Genomic DNA, 26,853 nt, shown 5'->3' with positions numbered 1-26,853 from the left:
ACAATCAAATTCAATCTCAAACTCACTCCCTTGTTCCCTTCGATTCAGTCCACGAACCACCACCGCAAGCACCACTGCAACCACCAGCCACCACTACTGCCACCACCGTCCAACAACCACCAAAACCACCCTAATCAAGCACAACCGCCGCCACACCCAGCGCAAGCACCACCTCACCTCCCCTGCTCTCTTCGCACTCCCCTGTTCTCTCCCTTGTTTCCTCCCCCTTCGCCCCACCGCACCAACACCACACCACGCACCACCACCAGCAGCCACCTCACCACCTAGGCAACCACCTGCTACCATCGCCGCACCGCCCTGTCACCGCCCAGAACCACCCACGAAACACCCCCCCCATCTCCACTGTCTCTCCTCTCCTTCGCGCCCCTTTCTCCCTCTCTCGCCGTTCTGCCACCACCAGTCAATCACCACCATCGCCGCCTCACCTCTGGCACCGTGCCACACCACCGAGCCACCCAGCCACCTCCCTCCTCTCCTCTCCTTCTCTTTGTGTTCTCCCCTCCCCTGTTCCGCGCCCTGCTCCCAGAAAACCAAAACCAAAATTTGGTTTTCTTTGGTTTTACTCTCCTTTAAAAACCCAAAATCAAATTGGACCAAATTAATTTGGGCCTTGGGTAAGAAACCAACTTATGATTTCAGATTTTCCTAATTTATTAGTTTCATGTTTTAATTTATTTCTATGATATAAATATTCACTAATAAAATTATTTATTATTTTTCAGGATTAATTATCGATTTTAATAAAGGAAATTACTAGTTTTATTTAACAAAAATGGAATTTAAATAATATTCATGACAAACAATTTATAAAATAAATATATATACATATATATATATATATATATATATATATATATATTGAAAATTAGATTAATATTAGTTTCATTAAATTTCAAAAGTATATTTTATTAAAACTCTTTATTTATAAAATTTATTAATTCTAAATCTATGATTTTATAAACTATTGATTTTAAAGTATATTATCGATTTAACTAAAATCAGTTACTAAATGGATTTATCAAGGACAAAATTTAAATAAGATTTTCGTGTAAATTAACTAAGGAAAATATATATATTTCGATTGAAATTTCAATTAATTATATATTCTTCACTAAAATTGGCGTTTAATTATATTTTTACTAAAACTATGAAATTATATATTATTTTTAACATTATTATTAGAAAATTGGTTAATTATAAAGTTTCGAAATTATTAAGTTAAATTATTTATCAATTTGGTACTAATTCAATTATTTAATATTTTTAAAGAAATTGGACTCGGAGCTCAGGACGAACGAACCAACGAAAATCCCTTAGCAAAGTCGCGGAATTAAGGTAACGGCTATTGCTAGTACCCGCAATTCCCTTATAAATGTGATTATGAAATTACAACGTATGATTGATTTATTAAATGAATGTTTTGACATGTTTTATGAATTGCGGGAAATGAAATATGATTTTATTGAATAATTTACTATAATATGATTTGATGGAATTATTCCTTATTTTATGATTGATTATAAAATGCTATCATGATTGATTGCATTTCTTATAAAATATTGTTTATAAGAAACCATGAAAGAAAGGATGTTTGATCTTATGATCCAAAGGAAATATGTTACTTCAACTGAAGTAAAAAGACTAAAATGTAAAATTAAACGAAACATGATAAATGAAAGTTAAATTCCTAGTCCGTTTGGCAGTATATGTTCACAGGTTACGATTCTCGGTCATGCATGTACCCATGGGGCATCCGCCCATTGAGCCAAGGCTCTCATGTTCTCGGGCCAAGGCCCCATGTTTTATGGACAGCGGTCCTGTAATACCCCGAAATTTTTAAACTTGATTTATTAAAATTAAAAATATTTATTAGCTTGATTTCGTTTTAAATAATTACGAATAATCGAATTTCGTTATTTTAATCGTTATTACGATTTATTTTAAACGATAAATTTATAAACGAAAATTTATTTATTTTTCATTAACGATAATTTTTATAAAGAATTATTTTAATTGAACATTTCTATTTTTAGTAAGTTTCAAAAAAAAGCAACAATTTTGGAATTTTTGGCCAAATAATGTGAAATTACGAAATTGCCCTTGAAAGAGCCAAAATTCCCTTTTCTCTTTTTCTGCTTGCTTTCCACGTACAAATGAGTGAAGAAATTTTCTTCCTTCTCCTCTTCCCTTGCTCTCCACGTATGTTCACTCCTCCCTTTCCTAAAAATCAGTTCAAATTCACTCCTTGAACCCCAAGCTATGCATCTTCTCCTTCACTTTTCTTAGTTTTAAAATCAGACCACCAATTTCCACTTTGTTTCCCAACCAAAACGAATTCACAAAATCTGAAAACCATTCTTCCCTCGTTTCTCCATCGTTCGAACCACCACCACCAACAACAACCACCTCAATCACCACTACCACCATCACTTAACCTTGCTGCAACCACCCCGCATCACCTTGACCACCGCCCACCGCCACACACGCACCATCGTCGCCTGCTTCTCCTCATTCGCAGCTCCCCTGCCTCCCTCTCTTTCTCTCGCTGCACCACCAGCACCACGCCGAAACCACCTCACCACCTATGGAGTAATCCCCCGCCTCCACCTTCACCGCGAACCACCACCCCTCCTCCCAGAATCGGCCGAAAATCACCCACAAACCTCCCCTGCTTCTCCCTTCTTCGAGCAACTCACCACCTTCCCTTCACTGCTACGCCTCCGCAAACCACCCACCATCACCTTCGCATCAACCTGCGCCGCCCAGACAACCGCCAAAAACCTCCCTCCTCCCCGTAACTGATCGGAAAACCACTCCCAAACTCCCCCGTTTTCTCGCCTTCTTCGCACTCCCTCCTCCTTCTCTCGCCTGTACCACCACCATCACCGTCTCACCTTCGGCGTTACGCCGAACCACCGAGCCCATTCCAGCCGCCTCCTCCCTCCTCTTCGTGCCTTGCCCCTCCGTGCTCCCTCCCCTCTGTTCATACCTCTCCTTAAACAAAAAGGGAGAGAATCAGTTTCATTTGAAACCTGATTCATTTTCCTCCAACCCAAATTTAAGTTGGGCCAATTTAACCATTTGGGCTTTATGTAAGACCAATCTAAGTTTTCAGAATTTCTATGGTAGTTATGTTTTAATAAATTGATTTTATAATATAATTATTTACTAATAAATCGTTATTATTTTTCAGGTTTAATTATCGATTTTAATAAAGTAATTTACTCGTTTTATTTAAGAAAAATGGAATTTAAATAATATTTTCATGAAAACCGGTTTATGAAATATATAAATATATTTTGATTAAAATTTCGTTTAATAATATTTTCATTAAGTTATGAAATTATATTAAAACTGGTTATTTATAAAATTTATTACTTATAAAATTTATGATTTTATAAAATATCGATTTTAATTTATTTATCGATTTAGTACTAATTCAATGATTTAATATTTTGAAAGAATTGGACTCGGAGCTCGGGACGAACGAACCAAAGAAAGCGAAAATCCTTAGCAAAATCGTGGAAGTGAGGTAACGGCTATTGCTAGTACCTGCAATTCCCTTCTAAATGTGTTTATGAAATCATGACATTATGATTGAATTTATGATCTGAATGTTTTGACATGTTTTATGAATTGCGGGAAATGAAATGTGATTTGATTGAATTATTTATTATAATATGATTTGATGGAATTATTCCTTATTTCATGATTGATTGAATTTCTTATAAAATGATATTATGATTGATTGAATTTCTTATAAAACGTTGTTTATAAGAAACCATGAAAAGAAAGGATGTTTGATCGTATGATCCAAAGGAAATATGTTACTTCAACTGAAGTAAAAAGACTAAAATGTAAAATTAAACGAAACATGATAAATGAAAGTGAAATTCCTAGTCCGTTTGGCAGTATATGTTCACAAGTTACGATTCTCGGTCATGCATGTACCCATGGGGCATCCGCCCATTGAGCCAAGGCTCTCATGTTTTCGGGCCAAGGCCCCATGTTTTATGGACAGCGGTCCATCGTGGAAGACGTTCCACTATGTCATACTCGCCACGGCTAGCATGTGCACCCTAAAGTTATGAATGAATTAAATAAAGGACTTTATAAAATGTTTTACATTATTCTATTCTCCCTGTGTTATTAAATAAAATGAATTGAAATGAATTTTACGTTGCTAGAATAGTTCGTTACTGAGTCTTCGGCTCACCGTTTTGTTTTCTGTTTTAGGTACTGCGGGGAACGATGGAATCGAGTAGTGGCGAGGAATTTCACTTTAATATTATTCGCCTAGTTTATGCTTAAAGTTTTAATAATTTAATTAAAGACTTTTAGTAAGTTGTGTTCTTTTATTTCGGAAATATAAAGGATTATTATATAAATTTTGGGGTTTAATAGCTTATGATTGATGGTTGCCTTGTAATTCCCAAGAGGGAGTTACGGCAGGTAATGTCCCGACCAAAATAGGTTAATTCCGCTGCTAATTATGATTTAATTCTTGGATTAGAGGTCGGGGTGTTACAGTTTGGTATCAGAGCCAAGGTTCTGGACCATAAGTGCTAAACCTTACGGGTTTTTCGCACGAATAGAATTCATTAGGCTTTAAGGAAATAATTTTAAGGAATGAGTCAAAAAGAATGTTCTAAAATCTTGCTAAGTTAAAATGAATATGAGTGTGAGTGTAGGAACGAGATCAAAGGGTTTATTTTATATTATTATTTCGCTTCAAACTGATAAGATATGTTATGCAGAATGTCGACCATCGATGCTATGAATGATGTCCCCAAGGGCTCGCAAAGAGCACCATGATAACCACATTACGCACGAGGATTATGCCATATTGTGATTTCTTTCCTATTGCTTGTGAATTAGAAATTGTCATATGATATTCGAGAAAGTTGAGTTTTAGTATTCTTTGACCTATCTATATCTGATGTAATTTTGGGAATAAAATGGTTGAATATGAAGCTAATATAAATTGTTTGAGGCATAGTGTGACCAAAACGCCGAATGAGGATATGATTGCATTCCATAAGTTTGTAAGAAAACCAACGATGCAAATTGTCACCGCTTTGAAAGCTCCTAAAATGACCGATGGTGAATTTTTCTGGTTATCCTTGTAGTGTGGTCGATCACCACTCACTGACACAGTTATCGTTTGAGAATACATTTTCCAGAAAAGAAACCTAGTATGCCTCCACCGAGAGAATTAAGAATTTAGCAAGATCCACCCCTATTCCTAAAACACCTATAGAATGACACCAACTGAGTTGCAAAGAATTGAAGAAACAATTAGATGATTTACTTGGATAAGGGTATATTCAACTGAGTGCTTCACTTTTGGGAGCCGTGTCATATTTGTAAGGAAAAATGATGAAACTTTGAGGTGATGCATAGATTATAGAGAGTGGGACAAGAATAAATATCCTTTATCCCGCATTGATGATTTGTTTGACCAACTCCGAGGTGCGAAAGTGTTTTCAAAGATAGATTTGAGGTCTGGATACCATCAACTTTACAATAAACATGAGGATATTCCAAGGACAGCTTTTAGAACCAATTATGGTTACCATGAGTTTGGTGTAATACCTTTTAGGTTAACTAATGCATCAGCTGTATTTATGGATTTAATGAACCACATTTTCAAACCATACCTAAATAAGTTTGTAGTTGTTTCCATTGATGATATTTTCTAAGAGTAATAAGGAACACGAGGAGCATCTGAGAAAAGTGTTAGATATGTTGATTGAAAACCAGTTATGTGCTAAGTTGTCAAAGTGTAAAACAATTGGCTTAAGGAAATATCGTTTTTAGGTCATATTATTTCTGAGAAAGGTGTATCTGTTGATCATGAGAAAGTAAAAGCAATCGTGGAATACCCTAGACCAACCAATGTTCGTGAAAGTATGAAATTTTATGGGTTTGGCTGAAGATTATTGAAGATTTATTTAAGATTTCTCTAAGGTTGCCTTACCCACAATCCCATTTGTTAGAACGAATATCAAAATTATGGGGAATGATGATTGTGAATTTGCAATTCGAGAACTTAAGAGACGTATCACCATTGCCTATATCCATACCCTTCCACCGGAACTGAGAGATTTTTCTATTTATAGCAATGTTTCCAAACATGGAATAGGATGTGCCAAAATGAAGAGAGAAGGGCCTAGATTATGCTTCTCGCCAACTCAAGTCCATGAACGGAACTAACCTACTTATGATCTCGATGTACAATACCATCCTAAGAAAAGCTAATGTTATTGTAGATGTTTTAAGTCAAAATCTTACCTAAATCCGATCATACTTTTTCCGGGCCAACCAAGATGATTTGTTAAACCTAGAAGTCAAGTTGTTAAGAATAAAGGAAATGATTGTTTAAATGCGTTAAGTTAGTACCAAGACCAACTTTGATTGATGAGACTAAGGAAATATTTGTTATGGAAGTCATGACTATTACGTTCGAGATTATTCCAAACCTCTATCGTTAACTATAAGTATTAAAAGATTGTCTAATGGCAACGACCATAGAACTAATGACATTGTTAGTATTCCCCAGCAACCCGTGACTGGAAAAAGGTCCTATGACGAAACCACTTGGAAAAAGGGAAAAATGATACCAATGATGCTTGTAATGTTTTTCTAATGATTCTTTAATCGCCCATGTTACTCGTTGACACTCCTCCATTTATAATTTATCATATATGATCAGAGTTCATACCAAATAGGTTGATATGGGTAGGTTGTTAAGTACTAGGTGACCTGGGAAAGTTTAGGCATATTGAGATGTTGTAATGTAAAGATTATAGGTTGGCAAATATGAGGACTATTGAAATTTATTCATGAACAAAATGAGAGTAAGTTACTCCAATGACTAAGGGACAAAAGATCGGAATTGGAAGTATATCAGACAGTTATGGAAAGGAAATTTCACTTGCCTGTCGTAAGTGCCCAAATATATTTCAAGAAGGAAACATAATAGACTCTAATAAGAGAACAGGATTTTAGATTTCAATGAGATGAGATTAGTTAATTTGGGATAATCATTTGAAGAACGATAACATGAAGATGTCACCTTGGGAGCCCCAATCTTAAGTATAACGAAACAATAGCGTATAAGTATAAGTTAGAGAGAATCAAGCCAAGTTATGTTCATGTGTCCCGTATCAGTGAAACTGGTACAAAGTAATTTGAAGGTTCGTTGAAGAATATACAAGAAGTTCTAAACCAAATACCATAAAGATTAGCTGAAATTATTTTGGGATTGCCAGTTGTATGTAAGATCTTGGTGAATCACAATTAAGACCCGTGCTTTGATACATTTAGTGAACCTACCTATGGATACTTTAAGAATAATGGAGAACCCTAAGGAACAGATTTGAGGAAAATACAGGAGTTCATAAAGTTGTGAAAAATGTCAAGTTGGCAAGAAACTAGTTTCGAAGGATATGAAATGACAATCTAGAGTGGACCACTTAAACAAATCTATGCTAAAGTATCTACCGCATATTTTGAGTATATGTAGAAACCTCGACCAGGCTATGATCAAGGATCGAGTCACGTAATTTGGGTTGAGCCCTCCATTGTTCAAAGAATTTGACTTAGCGGAGAGAATATTGAACATCATTGTTTTGAAGTGAAATCAAAGAAACGTGTGTTGGAGGACTAAAAGATTATTGATATGCCTCTATTAAGGAAGCTAAGAAATTAAACAGAAATGTTATGAACCATGTGAGTTATGATAAAAGACCTATCTGAGTTGACACATGAATAAGATTTTGAGGATTCTACCCAAATAAGTTATCAAGAATTAATCTGTCAATAAGGTTGATGATACCAATGAATGTTAGAAATTCGAAAAGAACTATGAATGATTGAGGAATGCAATGGAATTGGGATTAAGGAATCAACATATGACATGTCTATAGGACCAGGTAATATGAACTAAGTTTTTTTTTTTTTTTGAGAGCTAGATTGTTTCGGATAAAGGCACGCTCGATGGCTTAGCATTATCCGCAAAATCCGAGGTTTGTCGTCTTAGAATATAAAGGATAAGTAACAAAGTCATATGTCTAACGATGTATTCCTAGTCGCATGATTGGACTCGAACCCCTGCAACGAACGTAGTCAACAAAGTTATTTAGCGTAGAAGAAAAGATCGAAGTTCGAAAGCAAAACGAATCAAGTAATGAAGGTTAACAACGAGATTCCTGCAGCAAAGGGACCCAATAGCAAAGGAAAGCGAAATATCTTCAAATAGTTGCCTAAGAACGATATGATGCACGAATCTCCATGTTTTCTGTATGTATCAACCATGCTTATGCGTGAGATCGATCGAATGATTGGTTATGACATGTATGTTTTCAACGAATGACGAATAGAACGAGTAAATGGCAAGTTTGACTGAGCTCCAGCTTCGAGGACGAAACTTTTTCTAAGGGGGTAAGGATGTAATACCCCGAAATTTTTAAACTTGATTTATTAAAATTAAAAATATTTATTAACTTGATTTCGTTTTAAATAATTACGAATAATCGAATTTCGTTATTTTAATCGTTTTTACGATTTATTTTAAACGATAAATTTATAAACGAAAATTTATTTATTTTTCATTAACGATAATTTTTATAAAGAATTATTTTAATTGAACATTTCTATTTTTAGTAAGTTTCAAAAAATAGCAACAATTTCTGAATTTTTGGCCAAATAATGTGAAATTACGAAATTGCCCTTGAAAGAGCCAAAATTCCCTTTTCTCTTTTTCTGCTTGCTTTCCACGTACAAATGAGTGAAGAAATTTTCTTCCTTCTTCTCTTCCCTTGCTCTCCACGTATGTTCACTCCTCCCTTTCCTAAAAATCAGTTCAAATTCACTCCTTGAACCCTAAGCTATGCATCTTCTCCTTCACTCTTCTTAGTTTTAAAATCAGACCACCAATTTCCACTTTGTTTCCCAACCAAAACCAATTCACAAAATCTGAAAACCATTCTTCCCTCGTTTCTCCATCGTTCGAACCACCACCACCAACAACAACCACCTCAACCACCACTACCACCATCACTTAACCTTGCTGCAACCACCCCGCATCACCTTGACCACCGCCCACCGCCACACACGCACTACCGTCGCCTGCTTCTCCTCATTCGCAGCTCCCCTGCCTCCCTCTCTTTCTCTCGCTGCACCACCAGCACCACGCCGAAACCACCTCACCACCTATGGAGTAATCCCCCGCCTCCACCTTCACCGCGAACCACCACCCCTCCTCCCAGAATCGGCCGAAAATCACCCACAAACCTCCCCTGCTTCTCCCTTCTTCGAGCAACTCACCACCTTCCCTTCACTGCTACGCCGCCGCAAACCACCCACCATCACCTTCGCATCAACCTGCGCCGCCCAGACAACCGCCAAAAACCTCCCTCCTCCCCGTAACTGATCGGAAAACCACTCCCAAACTCCCCCGTTTTCTCGCCTTCTTCGCACTCCCTCCTCCTTCTCTCGCCTGTACCACCACCATCACCGTCTCACCTTCGGCGCTACGCCGAACCACCGAGCCCATTCCAGACGCCTCCTCCCTCCTCTTCGTGCCTTGCCCCTCCGTGCTCCCTCCCCTCTGTTCATACCTCTCCTTAAACAAAAAGGGAGAGAATCAGTTTCATTTGAAACCTGATTCATTTTCCTCCAACCCAAATTTAAGTTGGGCCAATTTAACCATTTGGGCTTTATGTAAGACCAATCTAAGTTTTCAGAATTTCTATGGTAGTTATGTTTTAATAAATTGATTTTATAATATAATTATTTATTAATAAATCGTTATTATTTTTCAGGTTTAATTATCGATTTTAATAAAGTAATTTACTCGTTTTATTTAACAAAAATGGAATTTAAATAATATTTTCATGAAAACCGGTTTATGAAATATATAAATATATTTTGATTAAAATTTCGTTTAATAATATTTTCATTAAGTTATGAAATTATATTAAAACTGGTTATTTATAAAATTCATTACTTATAAAATTTATGATTTTATAAAATATCGATTTTAATTTATTTATCGATTTAGTACTAATTCAATGATTTAATATTTTGAAAGAATTGGACTCGGAGCTCGGGACGAACGAACCAAAGAAAGCGAAAATCCTTAGCAAAATCGTGGAAGTTAGGTAACGGCTATTGCTAGTACCTGCAATTCCCTTCTAAATGTGTTTATGAAATCATGACATTATGATTGAATTTATGATCTGAATGTTTTGACATGTTTTATGAATTGCGGGAAATGAAATGTGATTTGATTGAATTATTTATTATAATATGATTTGATGGAATTATTCCTTATTTCATGATTGATTGAATTTCTTATAAAATGATATTATGATTGATTGAATTTCTTATAAAACGTTGTTTATAAGAAACCATGAAAAGAAAGGATGTTTGATCGTATGATCCAAAGGAAATATGTTACTTCAACTGAAGTAAAAAGACTAAAATGTAAAATTAAACGAAACATGATAAATGAAAGTGAAATTCCTAGTCCGTTTGGCAGTATATGTTCACAAGTTACGATTCTCGGTCATGCATGTACCCATGGGGCATCCGCCCATTGAGCCAAGGCTCTCATGTTTTCGGGCCAAGGCCCCATGTTTTATGGACATCGGTCCATCGTGGAAGACGTTCCACTATGTCATACTCGCCACGGCTAGCATGTGCACCCTAAAGTTATGAATGAATTAAATAAAGGACTTTATAAAATGTTTTACATTATTCTATTCTCCCTGTGTTATTAAATAAAATGAATTGAAATGAATTTTACGTTGCTAGAATAGTTCGTTACTGAGTCTTCGGCTCACCGTTTTGTTTTCTGTTTTAGGTACTGCGGGGAACGATGGAATCGAGTAGTGGCGAGGAATTTCACTTTAATATTATTCGCTTAGTTTATGCTTAAAGTTTTAATAATTTAATTAAAGACTTTTAGTAAGTTGTGTTCTTTTATTTCGGAAATATAAAGGATTATTATATAAATTTTGGGGTTTAATAGCTTATGATTGATGGTTGCCTTGTAATTCCCAAGAGGGAGTTACGGCAGGTAATGTCCCGACCAAAATAGGTTAATTCCGCTGCTAATTATGATTTAATTCTTGGATTAGAGGTCGGGGTGTTACAGGTCCATCGTGGAAGACGTTCCACCATGTCATACTTGCCACGGCTAGCATGTGCACCCTAAATTTATGAATGAACTAAATAAAGGACTTTATAAAATGTTTTACATTATTCTATTCTCCCTGTGTTATTAAATAAAATGAATTGAAATGAATTTACGTTGCTAGAATAGTTCGTTACTGAGTCTTCGGCTCACCGTTATTTTGTTTTCTGTTTTAGGTACCGCTGGGAACAATGGGAACGAGTAGTGGCGAGGATTTCACCTTAATAATATTCACTTAGTTTATGCTTAATGTTTTAATAGTTTAATTAAAGACTTTTAGTAATTTATGTACCTTTATTTTGGTAATACAAAAGATTATTATATTAATTTTTGGGATTTAATATCTTATGATTGATTGTTGCCTCGTAATTCCCAAGAGGGAGTTACGGCAGGTAATGCCCCGACCAATTAGGTTAATTCCGCTGCTAATTATGCTTAAATAATGTAATTAGAGGTCGGGGTGTTACAGTTAGTGAAGTAGTGATGATCACTAATCTATATTAATATATTAAAAGGCGTTTGTGAAAACGTATATGTGTCATGTAGACTAGCAAGGATCGAACATCAAACCTCATGGATTAAAAGTTTCACTTCATACCATCTCAACTAGCTACATTATTAGTCATATTTTCACATATAAATGTAAAATACAATCTTTTAAAATTAGGCACATTTTTCAAAAATGTAAATCCGACTAAAAGTAAAACCCGGAGTAACACCCGGGCCACATACTAGTTCACTACCATTTGGCGCAAAACATACCAACTTGGCCGGGCAGCATTATGTTGATTGTATGTCTGCAGGAGGCCAGGAGTCGTGCGCACCCGCGTATAGAGATGGTAATGGGTCCTTGGACCTTACCCTCACCTTATCAGAACAGCACAACGTACTTGTGCTAACTTTTTGTCACCATTTTGTCCTAATCCAAGTTAAGAAAGTTATACTTGACACAATCACCAAATCATCTATTTATAATATGCTATTCGATCACCTTGTGCATGCAATTAATTGCTCACTACCTAGTTGCCGGTTTGCCGCTCAACAATATATTCTTTTCCATCACTTACCGAGTTACCGGTGATACGCGTGTATATGGGTTAGTATGTATGTGTGAATAATACGGAGTATATAATAAAAATAATACTTTCTCTGTTCTATTTTGGTTGTAAAGTTTTTATTTTGAGATGTTTTTCTTGGTTTCAACATTTCTATTTTTGTTTAATATTTACTCACTTGACTTTACCAAACTATCTCATTCGTATCCAATCGCCCACCTTTTCCCCTAATTATACATAAGATTGGGGGCATAAGTACGTGTAATTTACTACAGATTCACTTATGTTGCAAACATTGGGATGGATGACAAAAATTTCAACTAAAACATACTCCCTCCGTTCTTTTTTGTTTGTTACGTATTCCTTTTAGGGTGTTTCACAATGTTTGTTACATGAGAGAATATTTCCTTTTATAAATTTATTATATTATCATTTTTTGTGTCAACTTTTAATTTTAATTGGTCCAATTTTTTCAACTCATTAATTTTTTTTACAATTTCCCAAGTATGCTAAGTTAGCAATCTTTGTGCTTTTTTATTATTGGTTCATTTTGATAAATAAAACAATCTTATTTGTTGTTGTAATGATTAGTGGATTGGAGTATTACTTGGATTTATTTTATTAATAAAAAAGCAAAAGAATCTTTATTATACGTTAATAAACGTGCAAAAGTACAAACGTAACAAACATTTTGGAACGGAGGGAGTACCAAACAAAGTAGGATTTTTCCAAAATTACCACCTTGTAAAGTCCACTTTTTCAAACTTACCACCTTATAAAATTTTAGTTTAAATTTACTACCTTATAAAATCACAAACCTTCAAACTTACCACCTATTAACGAATTTTGTCAATTTTTCCGTTAACATGCAGTAACTTTGAAGGTTTGTGGTTTATAAGGTAGTAATTTTAAATTAAAATTTTATAAGGTGATAAGTTTAAAAAAGTGGACTTTATAAGGTGGTAATTTTAAAATTTTCCTAAAAAGTATATAGAAATTTAAGATTTTTAAAGTACTCCGTAATTGATTGATAAACAACTCATTGTTGACCCTATATGGCCATCAAAAGGTCTTGGGTGCAACAGGTGCACATTAATATTAATGTGCACCAACTCTCACACGTGCGAATTAAATGAGCCAGACTGACTTTCCCAAACAGTGAAAGAAAATTCACGCAAAACAAGAGGAGAGAAGAAAAAAAACGCAGAAAGAGGAGAGAGAAAGAATATACACGAGAGAAGTCGAAATTGAAACGCGGAAAGAGGCCGGAGAGAGAAACAACCTAGACAAGAGAAATCGAAATTGTGAAATTGCGAGAGATCGAAATTGTGAAATCGTGAGAGATCGAGATATCTGAAATTGTGAGAGATCGAAATCTCTGAATTCTCAATAAAATATACAATGGAAAACCTAATTTGAAGTGTGATTCAATCAACTCAAAGCATTCAACTTCCGGTTGAACCTGATATTCAAGATGCAACAATGGAGGACGTTCTCAACAATTGTATAGAAAACAAGGCTTTGGCAGAGGAACCTGAAGAAGAAGAGTCAACTAACGAAATCGAAGCTGAAGAACAAAAAATTATTTCTCATTCTGAAGGTATGAATAATTATGTGTTGGAAAATTAATTATACGTCTGAAGTCAAAGTTATAGTTACGAATGTAAAAGTTAGAGATATATATTCCTGTAAAAGTTATGTAAATGTGTTGGTTTGGCTGTAATATTGGCGTTTGAAAAAGTTACAGATGTCAAAGTTAAAGTTGAGGTTTCCAGAGTAAAAGTTAAGTATGTGAAATTTAAAGTTTAGAATATTTGCTTAGATTTTTAACATGATATTATTAGAGAATTTGCAGTTGTGGTTTTATGCGTAAAAGTTATAGTTTGATGCGTAAAAGTTAGCCTTGTTTTAATAGAGATAAGCCTTGTTTTAGTAAAAGTTATAGTTTTATGCGTAAAAGTTAGACTTGCTTTAGTAAAAGTTAGCCTTGATTTAGTAAAAGTTATAGTTTTATGCGTAGAAGTTAGACTTGTTTTAGTAAAAGTTGGCCTTGTTTTAGTAAAAGTTGGCCTTGTTTTAGTAAAAGTTATAGTTTTATGCGTAAAAGTTAGGGTTTTATGACTAAATTTATGCTGATTTTTAATAATTGCAATAACAGAACCGGTTCATGATATTGTTGGAACGCTGATGGGTTACACTGGAGAAACAGTGGAGGAAGTTCTAGGTTTCTGCGAAAAACATGCTAATGCAATTGGATTTTCCATAAGGAAAGGAAACACGAGATTCAAAATTGGGACAAGAATCGTGCTTGAAAAGACATTTCTTTGTTCAACAGCAGGAATAACAAACAATGGTAAGAACAAAAAGAAAAGAGAGGAAACAATTGTTCTTGTTGTGCCCAAAAAAGAGAGAAAACCAAGGCAAGTTCCAATCACAATAACTGGATGTAGGGCATGCTTGAGGGTGAAAATGAATTCTGAAGGAAGATATGAAGTTGTTAATCACGTGATAATTCAAAACCATGACTTAACTAGAAGTCAATGGCACTACTTGCATAGATCTGAAAGGCAAATAACGGAAGAGAAGGGGGGGGGGGGGGGGGGCAATTGAAACTATGCAAAAATCTGGTAAAAGTTACATTTTGATAGTCAAACTTACAGTTTCAGTAGTAAAAATGTTATTCTGTGTAAAAGTTATTGTTTTGATACTCATGCTTGCGTTACTGCAATCACCTTTCAAGATGAAAAAAGTTGGAAATATAAAAGTCACACTAATCTCAGTGAAAGTATAGCTTTTAAAAGGAAAAGTTAGGTTAGAGATGAATGAAGACAGTCTTTAACTTTTACAACAATTTTCTTAACTTTAACCTACATAACTACAACTTTAACACAAAAAACTGCGAGGTGTGAAATAAAACAAATTGCCTAACAGAAATTAGCTAAAGAAAGGTAAAAATGTAAAAGTTAGACTTTTATCAGTTAAAGTTAAGTTATTAACAATTAAAGTCAGGTTTGAGATGAGGAATTTTATCTTAACTTTAGAACATCTTCCATTACTTTGACATAAAGAACTAAAACTTTAAAAGAAAAAAAAAGTTAAAGTTAGCCTTTTTGTACTAAAAGTCAAGTCTAAAGAAGTAAAAGTTGAGTAAAGTTAAATAAAACCTTTTGCCTAAACTTTTATTTTATTTACATTCTTTTATGCACAACTGACAGGTCTGTCATCCACGGCTTCTTTTAAGTACATGGCAATTGAAGCTGGAGGAAGAAAATTTAGGGCACTCGAAGAAAGACCATCTAAATTACTGGACAAGGTTAAAAATGAAGCAAATATAAGGAGGTGATGCACAAGCAGTAACTGACATAATGAATTTAGAGCTTGAAGGTGACCCAAACTTCTTTTTTAGATTTAGATTGGATGAAAAAGGCAAATTGAGGAGTTTTTTTTTTGGAGGGACTCTATGATGATGGAAGACTATGGAATTTTTGGAGATATAGTAGTTTTTTACACAACCTATAGAACAAACAGGTATAACCTAATTTGTGCTCCAATAGTTGGAATAAACAACCACTGAAACAATTGCATGTTTGGTTGTGCATTCATAATATAGGAGATGAAAAGATTGAGTCGTTTGTGTGGCTTCTACAAACTTTCAAAAAGTCAATGGGGGGAAAAAGTCCAATATCAATCTTTACAGATCAGGATGCAGCAATGAACAATGCCATCAATCAGGTAAAAATCCAGGATTTATTCTTAAAGTTGTAGTTTTCTGTGCTAAAGTTATAATGTAATTACCAAAAGTTAGTTAAACTGGTAAAGACCTTTTCTTAATTTTTATTACACTGTACTAACTTTTATATTGATATTGCTAACTATTAACTTGAGGGGAACCTGAAATATTAAAGTTATGCCGTTTTGAGTAAAAAAAGTTAAAGTTTCCTTTTTGTATTAAAAGTCAGGATTGATGTAGTAAAAGTTAGGAAAACTTGAATAAAACATTTTACTTAAGATTGGGTTGTATATGCAGGTCTTTCCGGATGCAAGACACGTATTATGTGTATGGCATTTGCATCAGAATGCTATTACAAGATTTGGGGCATTGAAACGATATCCAACTTTTAAGAAGACATTCAACTATTGCTTGTATAAGTGTGTCACAGAAGTTGAATTTGAAACCAATTGGAGATCAATGCTGCAAGCATATGAGCTGATAGGGGAAGAATGGTTTACAAATGTATACGATTTGAGAGAAAAATGGTGCCTTGCCTTAAGCAAAGACTTCTTTTCAGCTGGGATTTTGTCTTCACAACGAAGTGAAAGCACTAATCACGCCATCGGATTTAGAGCAAACACAACTACAAGTTTAACTGATTTCTATAGATTGTTCAAAGGAACAATACAACGCTGGAGAAGTGTAGAAAAGCAAGTTGAATTCTCTTGTAGTAAATCAGTTGCATTCTTGGCTTTACCACTATCTGGATTGCTAAAACATGCATCAGAAGTTTACACGTTGTCGCTATTGAGAGACTTTGAGGAGGAATTTGGATATTCGATTGCAACAACAGAAAATTTAATTTGGACACAAGGTAAATATCAGAAGTTAAAGTTTCCCATTACTGAAAAATTATAAAGTTAGTCTTTTGTTGTAAAACTAGATCACTCTGGTTTGTTTCTCTTTCCTTCCCATTCCATGTATCCAATTGGGGACAAATGAGTCCCTCAAAACCCTTTCCTCAAATTTTCTCATCCAAACACACTGTATCAATACAATCTGCAGTAAAACATGTTAATTTTAACTAATCCTCTAACCCATCCAAAATACGACCCCAAAACCGCACAAAACTATGCATCAGAGATCAGATTCTTTAAACTCCAATGAAAATAAGTGTTCTTATGCTCTATGCACGGTGATTTTTTTGGGTAGAAGAGCTTACTTGATCCATGAAAAGCAAAGAGTGCCAAAAGTGTTGTGGCTCAATCTCAATCCCCTCAAACATGCCCCTGTGGAAAACAACTAATTAATCCCAGAAACACATGACAGATGAAATAAACCATAATCAGATATATCACCTTGTCTGTAGTGCTTTTAGTAGACTATCACTATAAGCTCTTGCTGCAGCTAATTACTATACTAGTATTAAGACTAACCACCCGTAGTAAAAATCATAAGATGAAAATCTATACTCACTACAACAAAATGAGTAATTAACGGCACCTAATTTACAGCATTTATGCAAAAATGCTGTTGTTATAATCAAATAACAGCACAATACTTTTTACCGCTATTAAAGTTGCTATTTAATATCATTTTAATTCTAGATTAATATAATACAGCGTTTTTTATTATAGTGCTGTTGAAACATATGGAGTACCGTACTCTACTACTCTTTACCCAAAGGAAAAAAAAGGACAATATAACCCACACAAAAAACCATTCCCAATTCGAACCCACAAATCCACGATGTATGCGGTTCATCAAATCTCATCTCCCCAAGAACGCTAAACTTAAATTTTCATTCCCAATTCGATCCCCCAATCGAAAATTTTAAGGGCTCCTTGCAATCCAAAATCGCCGAGTTTCCTTCAATCCAAAATCGCTGAGTTTCCTTCAATCCAAAATTTGTAGAGTTCATTTGCGGTTTCGCGGTTCTTCTTGTTAAGTTGTGCTGAAATTTGCGTTTTACAGGTTTATCAATTAGGAATTTGCGATTTGAAAGGTGAATTGCAGTTTAATTGCGATATACTGGTTTACTTTTGTTGAATTTGGTGTTTTTTCCCATAATTTATAAATTTTGATAAGTTTTTCCGATGATTTTAGCTGAAGATCTAACTTGATCTATTTTGATTTTTTTTTGTTTTCAGGGGATGCAGTCCAAGAGAATTTTCAAGGAGCTCAAGGAGAAAGATCCTCCTACTTCTCGGACTGATGGTATAATACATTAAAAATCTTGTAAAATAGCGTTTTTATGCAAGCTGTGAATTTGATTAAAAAATTTAATATATACTTCATATTTGCCTGCTTTGCTGATAATTTTGGGATATAATTCCCAAACTTATGGTCTCTAGAGGTTTGGTTTACTAATTAGGGGCCTCGTCCTTGGTGTGCTCCACCTAAATTTCTAGTGAAGGTTGGATAGGTTGGTTTTGGTAATGTTATTAACCAGTGTATTATTGTCTGTAGATTTAACTATTTAAGTTACCGTGTAGACATTTCTTTTTTGAACTTTTTCCATGGGTCAAGAAGTAGTTTTCTAGCTGAATTTGGTTTTTTTTCCTTATTATTGCAAGTCCTGAGTCTGTCAGGTCATATTGTCGCGCAATCACGTTCAAACCTTAATTACAAGCTGATCTGATTAATCAATCAGTATGAAGTTTTGTTTTCTTTTGTTAGTATCGTGTGTAAAAGTATAATGCAAGTTATCCTGTATGAATGACGATGTTCTACTGACGTGCAGGAACATCCTGATGTTGATACTTTGAGAGCAACTGGCTGTCCAATCTATAAACAATTGTGCATAATATTCTCAGAATCTGGTAAAAGTCAAAACAGAAATGGATATGTTGAGAAGCAGGGAGGAGGGTTAGATCCTGTGAGTAACATTACAGAGGACTGCTCAACAGAATCAGAAGGAGTGGCTTGTGTGGGGAATGAGAAAGAGAAGTCTCCTCCATGTGTAGATAACCCTCAATCAGTCAACCGGAAGAGAGGAAGGAAGGGGCTTGAGGATTTGATGGCGGATGCTATTTCCGAGATGGCAGCTGCATCAAGAATGAGGGCAGAAATAATTCAGCAACGCAATCAGATATTTACCATATCCAAGTGTGTAACTGCTTTGGATGAGTTGCAGGGCATTGATGAAAAGGTTTATTTTGATAAATATGATTATATGTTCAAGATTAACTATATATGCTTAAGAATCAATAGTGAGTTTTTGTGTTTGTTTTTGACATTGTGTGGTTGATCATTGTAGAGTTTAGACACATTGTATCAAGATGAAGGTGGTGGCGTTGGTGAGCGGTGGGAAAGACAGTTGTTATGCCATGATGCAATGCATCCATTACGGCCATGAGGTGCATTTCTGTTTCTTTCTGTCTTTTCATTGAACTTGCTTAATGGGCATCAGTAAGACCTCTTTGATTTCTGTATCTGATGATACCTGTCATGAGTATTCGAGGAGTTATGATGATTATATGGTTCATTTATTGGGTCTAAGTTTCTTTGATTTTCTTATATAGATTGTGGCCTTGGCTAATTTGATGCATGCGGATGATTCGATTGATGAATTGGATAGCTTTATGTATCAAACTGTAAGTTTCCTCTTTGTTTTTTTGCTTAGATTTTCTTTTGTATTGTGACTTTAGGCATGGTAGGAGAACTGTTCTTCATTTTGACTATGAAAAATACGCATTGAGTTACTTTATTTCTTCTTCTGTTCCCTCTATTATAGTTTGTCTTCTCTTCTAATTTCATCATCTCCCCTTTCCGCACCTTATATCTGAATTCTTCCGTTTTCCTTGGATTGACTGGATTACTCTCCTTCCCTTTTCTGGTTAATTTGTGTGTGCGCGCTATGTGAATTGTGAATTGTGAGGCGCCCAAAGCCTTGGTAAAAATGTCAGCTAGTTGCTGAATTGTACGCACATGAGTGGTTGTAATAATCCCTGATGTCAAGAGCTCACGAACAAAAAATGACAATCAAAATTAGGATCTTAAACCCTAGGCTGTGATACCATGATAAAATAAGAGAGAGTAGGAGAGAATTATATTTTGTGTGTATTTCGTTACTTCTATATATGTGAGTACAAAGCTTTATATACTAGAGCTAAAATACATGATGACCTAGTGTATATAATAAGCAAACTAATTACAAAGCTTCAAGGTAAAAGCCCAAGCTACAACATAAGTTGTACGCCGCTATGATGGGCTTTTCCCATACACTGCACTCGTAGCTCCAATAGACCCAAAACAGTAAGATTGATGGCTGAAAAGAGGGAGTAAAGAAAGAAGAAGGATGATTAAGGAAGAACAAGTGAGATATGACTAATGCTATTCGAGTTGATTAATCACCAATTTCGAGATGAATGTTACTCTCCCAATTACAACTATCTGACTACTTTCCACAATTCTCAACATGCCTTCTCTCTCCCTAATCTTCTCTATTTATGGAACATCTTATTCGAATCTTCGCTGCATATATCTGGATTTTTCTTGTATCATGTAATTGAAATATTCCTCTTTTTACTACTAAATGATCCTTCTCATTTTGGGATGATGATTTTCTTCTGTTTCTTTAAGTTATGTCGTTTAAAAGTTAAGTTTTTTTTGGTTTTGTTTGCATAGCACTTTTTGGTTTTCGAACTGAAAAAAGGATTGTTGAAGAAAATTAAAATGAGCACCAAGTGGATACAAATACAAGTATGTCCTATGATTTATGTTTATTGCAATTTTTATTTGTTTTTTAAAGTATTCAAAAGTAATTGATTGTATTTTGTTTGTGTAGTGTCCTCGGCAAAAGAATGTCATGGATTCTAGATATTATGACACGAGATACATGAAAGAGATTATCGACCATAAGCAAACTTGAATATTTGAAGATGTATGTATTTTTCTTTGTTCAATTAAGCCTAGACATTATTATATGCATTGTCACTAATTAATGTTAATTTTCTCATTTTGTAGTACTTTCATGATTGCAATGTTCCAAATTATGATTAAGGACAAATTGATGAAGTCAGAGCTCAATGGACGCGTCATGTTCTTCTCGTGTGAATATTATGGTGGATTAATTATGTTTTTCGACTGGAATTTCACTAGAACGCTTTAATTTTAGTTTATTGGTTTGAAATTAAAAGAAGTATTATATGACAAGGATACTTCTTTCTGTTTTCTAGTGTGTTTTTATTCTACTGTGTATTTAGGCACATATGATTTTAAGTTATGCATGAGACATTGAGACGCTTATTTGATATGATAGAAATGAAGTTAGATCTTATATATATTCAATTTGATTACCCTGTGTAGGCTCTAAAATGTTTTTATATGTTATTACAGGTATTTAATAAATAAAAATTAAAATTAAAAAAGAGCCCGACAAAATAAAAAATTGCACTTAAATAACAACGCTTTTTTGTTGCAAGCTATTAATTAATTTTAATTAAATTAATTATAAAATTTCCCGCCATACCGAAGCTTTAATAGCGCTCATATATTGAATGCTATTAAATGATATAATATTAATAGCGCTTTTTAAAAGCGCTGTCATTCTTTTAACAGCGGTGCTAATTAACAGCGCTTTAAAAACGCTGTCTTTCATTCAAAAAAGCGCTATTAAAAGCTTATTTTGTTGTAGTGACTATTATTAAATCTCCAAGGTAAGTAATTCCCCGTTGCCATGTGTCACTGTGATTTGGCAAGTGAAATGACGATGTGCCATGTCATGTGAACACAAGCATTATTCAAATCTGTGATCACAAAAATGTTATTATCAATGTTTGAACCCATGACATCTCATTCATAATGTAAAGTTTTAACCATCTCAACAATGATATAACGTATGACTTTAAAGTAACGGTTTTTTCATAAAATGCCCCTGAGGTTTCACGAAATTCACGAAATACCCCTGCGTGTTTCAAAATACATAGTATACCCCTATTTATCTGTACTGTTCATTAAATGCACCTGTACTTAACAGACGTTAGTCTGCCGTTAGCTGCGTTTTACCATTTTACCCTTATTTTGTATTTGGTGCGATTAAGGATGAAAAACCCTAAATAAAATCCCCCAAAAAAAAAATTCATCATCTTCTTCTCTTTCTCTCTCATCTCCCATGTTCTTCCTCCTTGAATTCTACTCAAACGCTACAAAATCTGGGTGGATCTTCAAATTTTCTGCGAGAATATTAACCCCCGGTGCAATCAAATCGGGTTTCAATATCTCCGGGGTTTAATCCATTGGGTCCCCTCCCTGAAAATGACGCCGCCACCGACGCTAGTTCAATTCCAACAATGGTTCCTTTAAAGTTAATTGTCGTCGTCGGTGACCGTGAAGAGGAAGCATATGATTTAATAAAATCTCCTTTGTTGGATCCAACACCAACGGCTGGGATTAATTAAGTGATCAGCATCTCCTACTAGTCCCTCACCGTTAGAAGCTCAGTTTGCAAGAATCATCCCAACACCAGCAGCTTTCTGCACAACCACCCCCTTCGCAACCCTCAGATTTCTTCCTCTATCACAAATGACTTATCTTAACCTTCACTTCTTTTGGGTCAAGAGAATTCTGCATACACAGAGACTCAGAAAGAGTACCCGTTTTACCCGGGTATTTGAGATGCAAATTGCTTTTGTTATTTTATATAATCATTGAGATTGGTGGGATTATTGGAAATTTGAAGTTTCTAGTTTTTGAGAATGGAGAATTTTTGGTTGTGTTAATTTGAGATGAATTTTTGTGGAAATTTTAATTCAATTTCTGTAAAACATGTAATTTGATTTTGTCTATTTTTCCTTCCTTTTAGTGATAGATTCCAGAAGTGAATCTGTTTTCTACAGGTCTCTTGTTGATATTGTGAACATTACTTTTCACTTTCAACTGCCATTTAGAAACTCTCGGATGCAGGACTTGGATCATGAAAATAAAACTGAGACCTCTCATCGAGTGACAGTTCATCTGATTCATTGCCGCTAGTACTTTCATGACCCGCTTGCATTTGCAATCTATCAAATATTCTTGGTTGTGTTCTGATGCACGTATCAGCATCTGTAAAAAGGAGCAAAACTAAATCGTATCATAAACCACCAAATTGAACTCCGTCAAGATTTGGGAGAAATCACATGCTTGATTTCCCACTGCAACAATTTTTTTAAAGAACAAATTCCATATGCATTTCAAAATAATTGCACAAACCTTGCCACACTTAACAGCCACCACTCACAAGCGGTGGGGATGATTGCCACAATTAAGTAAAGCAAAAAAATGTTACTTAACTATACAACGGGTACAATTCCTACATTTGTTCCGAGCTTCAATCCGGAATGAAACTGCAAAGTGGGGTTGTAGAGGGAATGGGACTGTACTTTCCTATTCTCAAAGGAGTAAACTAGACCACCTAAACTTATGGAGTATTACATAACTAATTAACATGAAAATAAAGCCTTGGCAGTTGGCCCTGTTGTGTCAGGGAAAAGGAAGTGTCTTAATGAAGAACGACTGAGGATTCTTTCTTGCATTAGATGCCAAATATAGCTTAACCCGTGTTCCTTTGCGTTGGTCTATGTGTTTTTGTTTAAGCCTGGTGATATTACTGCTGTATTGATTATCCTGTAACTTAACTTTGTATTTGTTCAATTGCAGTGGGTGTTGAGCCTGATGAGGCCAGACTTCAGTTGTTCTTTGACCAGGTTTCTGGTAAAGACATCACAGAACTAGTTGCTGCTGGAAGAGAAAAGCTTGCCTCTGTCCCTGCTGGTGGAGGTGCAGTTGCCGTGTCAGCTGCTCCTTCAGGTGGTGCAGGTGCTGCTGCCGCAGAGGCTCCAAAGGAGGAGAAGAAGGTTGAAGAGAAAGAAGAGTCAGATGACGTAAGAACAACTCTATATCATCCTCTAAATTGTGTTTGTGTTCAGTTTTTTTTAGCTACTGAAGAGTGTTATCGTACTTTGCTCACACTTGAAATTTTTTGTTGCAGGATATGGGTTTCAGTCTCTTTGACTAAGTGGGAAGGAGCTGATGTTTACAGCAAGTCTTTGCATTTTAAATATAGCTCAAGTTTTGTTTGCTATTTGGAAATGTTCTAGATTTATTTTGAGATTTTAAGTTTCTTTCTAGCTAATCAGTGACTGAGGCATTGGCAGACAATTAGTTATATTGAATTATGTGTTAAATGGTGTTGATCCAATATATATCAGCTTTTGGCATCCTTTGACATTCTATTAATGCATAATTGCATCTTGTTTTAACCTCAAGTCCTTTTTTCATGAATCCTTCTTAATGGATAAAATCAGATTTATTTACAAGATGATGGGTGCTTGATCATTTTAAGTGTTTTGTTTTACTAGTTATGAACAATCAATAGTCCTGCATATCGTTTCTACCTGTGTAAACTAGCCTTTTACAATGCTGCAAATTTGTGAAAATGAAATTTATATTTGTTTGGAGAGAAAGGAGTGTGAACAATGTATGTGTATAGTAAACGAATTTTATTTGTGGAGAATGGAGTACGAACAACGTATGTGCCTAATAAACGAATTTTGTTTGTGGAAAAACTGAGAAAGGAGTGCGATTGTGCGAACAATGTATGTGCCTAATAAATGGAGTGAATTTGGCCTTATAGTACATAATGTCGATATTCTTGAACATGAGAATGTACTAAAAACAACTTAACAAAATTGTGTGTATGATTTTACTTTTTATTACTAAAAACAACTAAACAAAATTGTGGGTATATACACACAATTTTGTTAAAATTGTGTGGGTATATATCATAAGGTAAAATTGCGTAAATTTAATCCCTTGCCTTTGTTATAGGAACTAAGTTTTAGAGTAATGTCGTAATGATAAATGAGATGTTGTAAACCCCAAATTTTCCTTAGTAACATTTTTTTTTTGTATCAACGAAAATAAACATGTAGCTTGTCTATAAAACATGCCGATGTATCCATATCTGTCACCAATGTGTAAATGTCACTAAAGTTTACGACACCGGGAATATATCAGAAGGGTTTCTTCACAAAAAATAGATGCCCTTGTTTATAGAAGCAAACTAATGCTACAGTCTACAAAATCAAAATTATGTGTAATAAGTCTACTAACAACAGCCAAAATTATGAGTAAAATAAAGTTATAAGCAAAAAGATAGCATACAAGGGGGTCAATCCAACCGTGGGAAAAAAATGCATATGGTCTACAGGCTCTACAAAATAAAGTAATAGAACAAAAATTTGACTTATATGAAAACAGACATACAGTTCTGTAAATCACAATTTGAACAAAGTCATAAAACCAATGAAATTTAATCTTCACTTGGACTATTTGATAACATAATTCTAGTTTCTCTGTTCAAGAGTTGGTGCTAAAGATGACAATAAATAACCTACTCCGCAATGCTTGCTGCCTCTGCATATGCATCCTGGATATTCTCAGTCATAAAATCAGTCTTCCTCTCCAGTCTCCACTTCTTCTGCCTTCCTTCTTCAGCGACCCAATAACAAATCAATCATGTCTTGACAAGGATCGCGAGGATTACTCAGAGTAATAGACCTTCCTTCACTGGATAATAACTTGGTCACAGAAGAATCTGAAGAGAGTGGTTGATTGTTAACCAACTTATTTCTTTGCAAGACATGAGGTTCTTCTCTGATCCAGTCTCAGGGTGAGCTCTAAGTTGACGTCCGATATCTGGTTCAAGTTCCAATTTTTTGACTTTTGAACTCCTCCCTATCAGCATTCACATACTACACATTTCCTGAAGTGACTGCATCTTGTAAGCATCTTTGTACTAGTTGTTTCAATACCCGAAATGCAGGTCCACAGAAGGTCGACTCATCAAAGTCATATTGTTCACTGGATGTACATTGATCTGAATCTGTGTCTTGCTCAAAACCATGTAAACCACTGCCCTCTATTTCATTCATTTGGCTGCTCTTCAGAAGGGGATTAACAACCAAGTGATGTATCTGCAAAGAGAAAACACAACAAATAATATTAATCCATAACTCTAGCACACATGGGGAAGCTATAAGTAGGGTGTAATTTCTCTGAACCTTTAGCTCCACGGAAATATTTCTATATGCTCCAAGCCTCCAAGGTAAACAAGAACAGGTTGATTGATGTTAAGATATGTTAAGATATTAGATATTATTCTGTGAATATTCTGTAGAGTCCTAACTATGGTATGTTACCTAATGTGTACCTAGGGTTTAGGTAACTGAGTTGTACTATATATACGTGTGTGATTAATGAGAATGATACGAGATTACACAATATTTGACATGGTATCAAGAGCCTAGGTTAAAAATCCTAGTTTTTTTTTCCGCAATAATCTGAGAGAGTGTAGCCGAGTATTGAGAACAGCGAATTTCTTCGCTTGTTGAGTATCGAGATTAGGAGTTAACCATTCCTTAAGTATCACCATGAGTTCCGATGAGGAGGCACCATCAAAGGTCATCGCCGCCGCCGTCGACCTAGACTACTATCTCGGGTCAGGCGACGGTCCCGGTATTGTTATCACCCCTGTGAAACTAAGAGGAGCATGGAACTACGATGAATGGGCCAAAGCCGTTCGTCGCTCGATGATTTCAAAATTCAAATTTGGATTTCTTGATGGTTCTGTGAAGGAACCCATTACGGACGCAACGAAGATGAAACATTGGATTGCGGTCAATTCGATGGTGGTGTCTTGGATCACAAACACCATAGACGAGAGTTTGCGTTCGAATCTGGAAGATTTTGATATTGCTCACGAGTTGTGGTGTCATTTGAGGACGCGGTACTGCGTCGTGTCGGGAACTAGGGTCTGCCATATTAAGATGGCTCTGAGTGGCTGCAAGCAGGGCACGTCTGAGGGCGTCATGGAGTAC

At 35.3% G+C, this 26,853-nt stretch overlaps 3 protein-coding genes and 1 long non-coding RNA gene across 5 annotated transcripts; all 4 read left to right on the top strand.

Annotated features, from left to right (window-relative positions):
• The first annotated feature begins 1,191 nt into the window (after nt 1–1,191).
• On the top strand, nt 1,192–6,028 carry LOC130469705 (uncharacterized). The gene is made up of 3 exons (XR_008930062.1): nt 1,192–1,356; nt 3,484–3,553; nt 4,258–6,028. It is a non-coding gene; the product is annotated as an uncharacterized lncRNA (long non-coding RNA).
• A 7,733-nt stretch (nt 6,029–13,761) lies between these two features.
• Nucleotides 13,762–18,206, top strand: LOC130469522 (protein FAR1-RELATED SEQUENCE 5-like). The gene is made up of 7 exons (XM_056838867.1): nt 13,762–13,879; nt 14,438–14,846; nt 14,940–15,028; nt 15,495–15,618; nt 15,834–16,011; nt 16,307–16,865; nt 18,142–18,206. The coding sequence occupies exons 1-7, from the start codon at nt 13,762–13,764 to the stop codon at nt 18,204–18,206; spliced, it is 1,542 nt and encodes a 513-aa protein (XP_056694845.1).
• On the top strand, nt 17,660–21,288 carry LOC110779016 (uncharacterized). 2 transcript variants are annotated; one of them, XR_008930061.1, is made up of 6 exons: nt 17,660–17,996; nt 18,142–18,208; nt 18,735–19,142; nt 19,251–19,350; nt 19,516–19,587; nt 20,960–21,288. XR_008930061.1 is itself a non-coding variant. In XM_056839134.1 (5 exons), the coding sequence occupies exons 2-4, from the start codon at nt 18,206–18,208 to the stop codon at nt 19,347–19,349; spliced, it is 510 nt and encodes a 169-aa protein (XP_056695112.1). In that variant the 5' UTR covers nt 17,660–17,996; nt 18,142–18,205; the 3' UTR covers nt 19,350; nt 19,516–20,614. The 2 variants fall into 2 exon arrangements, 1 of the variants encoding a protein (XP_056695112.1); XM_056839134.1 differs by lacking the exon at nt 20,960–21,288 and having other exon boundaries at nt 19,516–20,614.
• LOC110777917 (60S acidic ribosomal protein P2-like) lies at nt 19,393–24,438 on the top strand. The gene is made up of 5 exons (XM_056838866.1): nt 19,393–19,473; nt 19,516–19,587; nt 19,728–19,829; nt 23,617–23,856; nt 23,964–24,438. The coding sequence occupies exons 1-5, from the start codon at nt 19,393–19,395 to the stop codon at nt 23,988–23,990; spliced, it is 522 nt and encodes a 173-aa protein (XP_056694844.1). The 3' UTR covers nt 23,991–24,438.
• Nucleotides 24,439–26,853: the final 2,415 nt, after the last annotated feature.

The sequence above is a fragment of the Spinacia oleracea genome, chromosome 3 (genome assembly GCF_020520425.1).
Source record: "Spinacia oleracea cultivar Varoflay chromosome 3, BTI_SOV_V1, whole genome shotgun sequence".
Taxonomy (NCBI): Eukaryota; Viridiplantae; Streptophyta; class Magnoliopsida; order Caryophyllales; family Amaranthaceae; genus Spinacia; species Spinacia oleracea.
Note: the sequence above shows the minus strand (reverse complement) of the source record. Positions and strands in the feature narration are given on the sequence as shown.

What these genes read in the sequence shown, in the direction of transcription:
- LOC130469522 (XM_056838867.1), top strand. Translation starts at nt 13,762, where the DNA reads ATGGAGGACGTTCTCAACAATTGTATAGAAAACAAGGCTTTGGCAGAG. An exon ending in TACTTGCATAGATCTGAAAG is followed by an intron (nt 14,847 to 14,939) that starts GCAAATAACGGA and finishes TCAAACTTACAG; the next exon opens with TTTCAGTAGTAAAAATGTTA. An exon ending in CACCTTTCAAGATGAAAAAA is followed by an intron (nt 15,029 to 15,494) that starts GTTGGAAATATA and finishes CACAACTGACAG; the next exon opens with GTCTGTCATCCACGGCTTCT.
- LOC110779016 (XM_056839134.1), top strand. An exon ending in TGCAGGGCATTGATGAAAAG is followed by an intron (nt 19,143 to 19,250) that starts GTTTATTTTGAT and finishes TGATCATTGTAG; the next exon opens with AGTTTAGACACATTGTATCA.
- LOC110777917 (XM_056838866.1), top strand. Translation starts at nt 19,393, where the DNA reads ATGGGCATCAGTAAGACCTCTTTGATTTCTGTATCTGATGATACCTGT. An exon ending in ATAGCTTTATGTATCAAACT is followed by an intron (nt 19,588 to 19,727) that starts GTAAGTTTCCTC and finishes CCTCTATTATAG; the next exon opens with TTTGTCTTCTCTTCTAATTT. An exon ending in TACTCTCCTTCCCTTTTCTG is followed by an intron (nt 19,830 to 23,616) that starts GTTAATTTGTGT and finishes ACTTAACTTTGT; the next exon opens with ATTTGTTCAATTGCAGTGGG.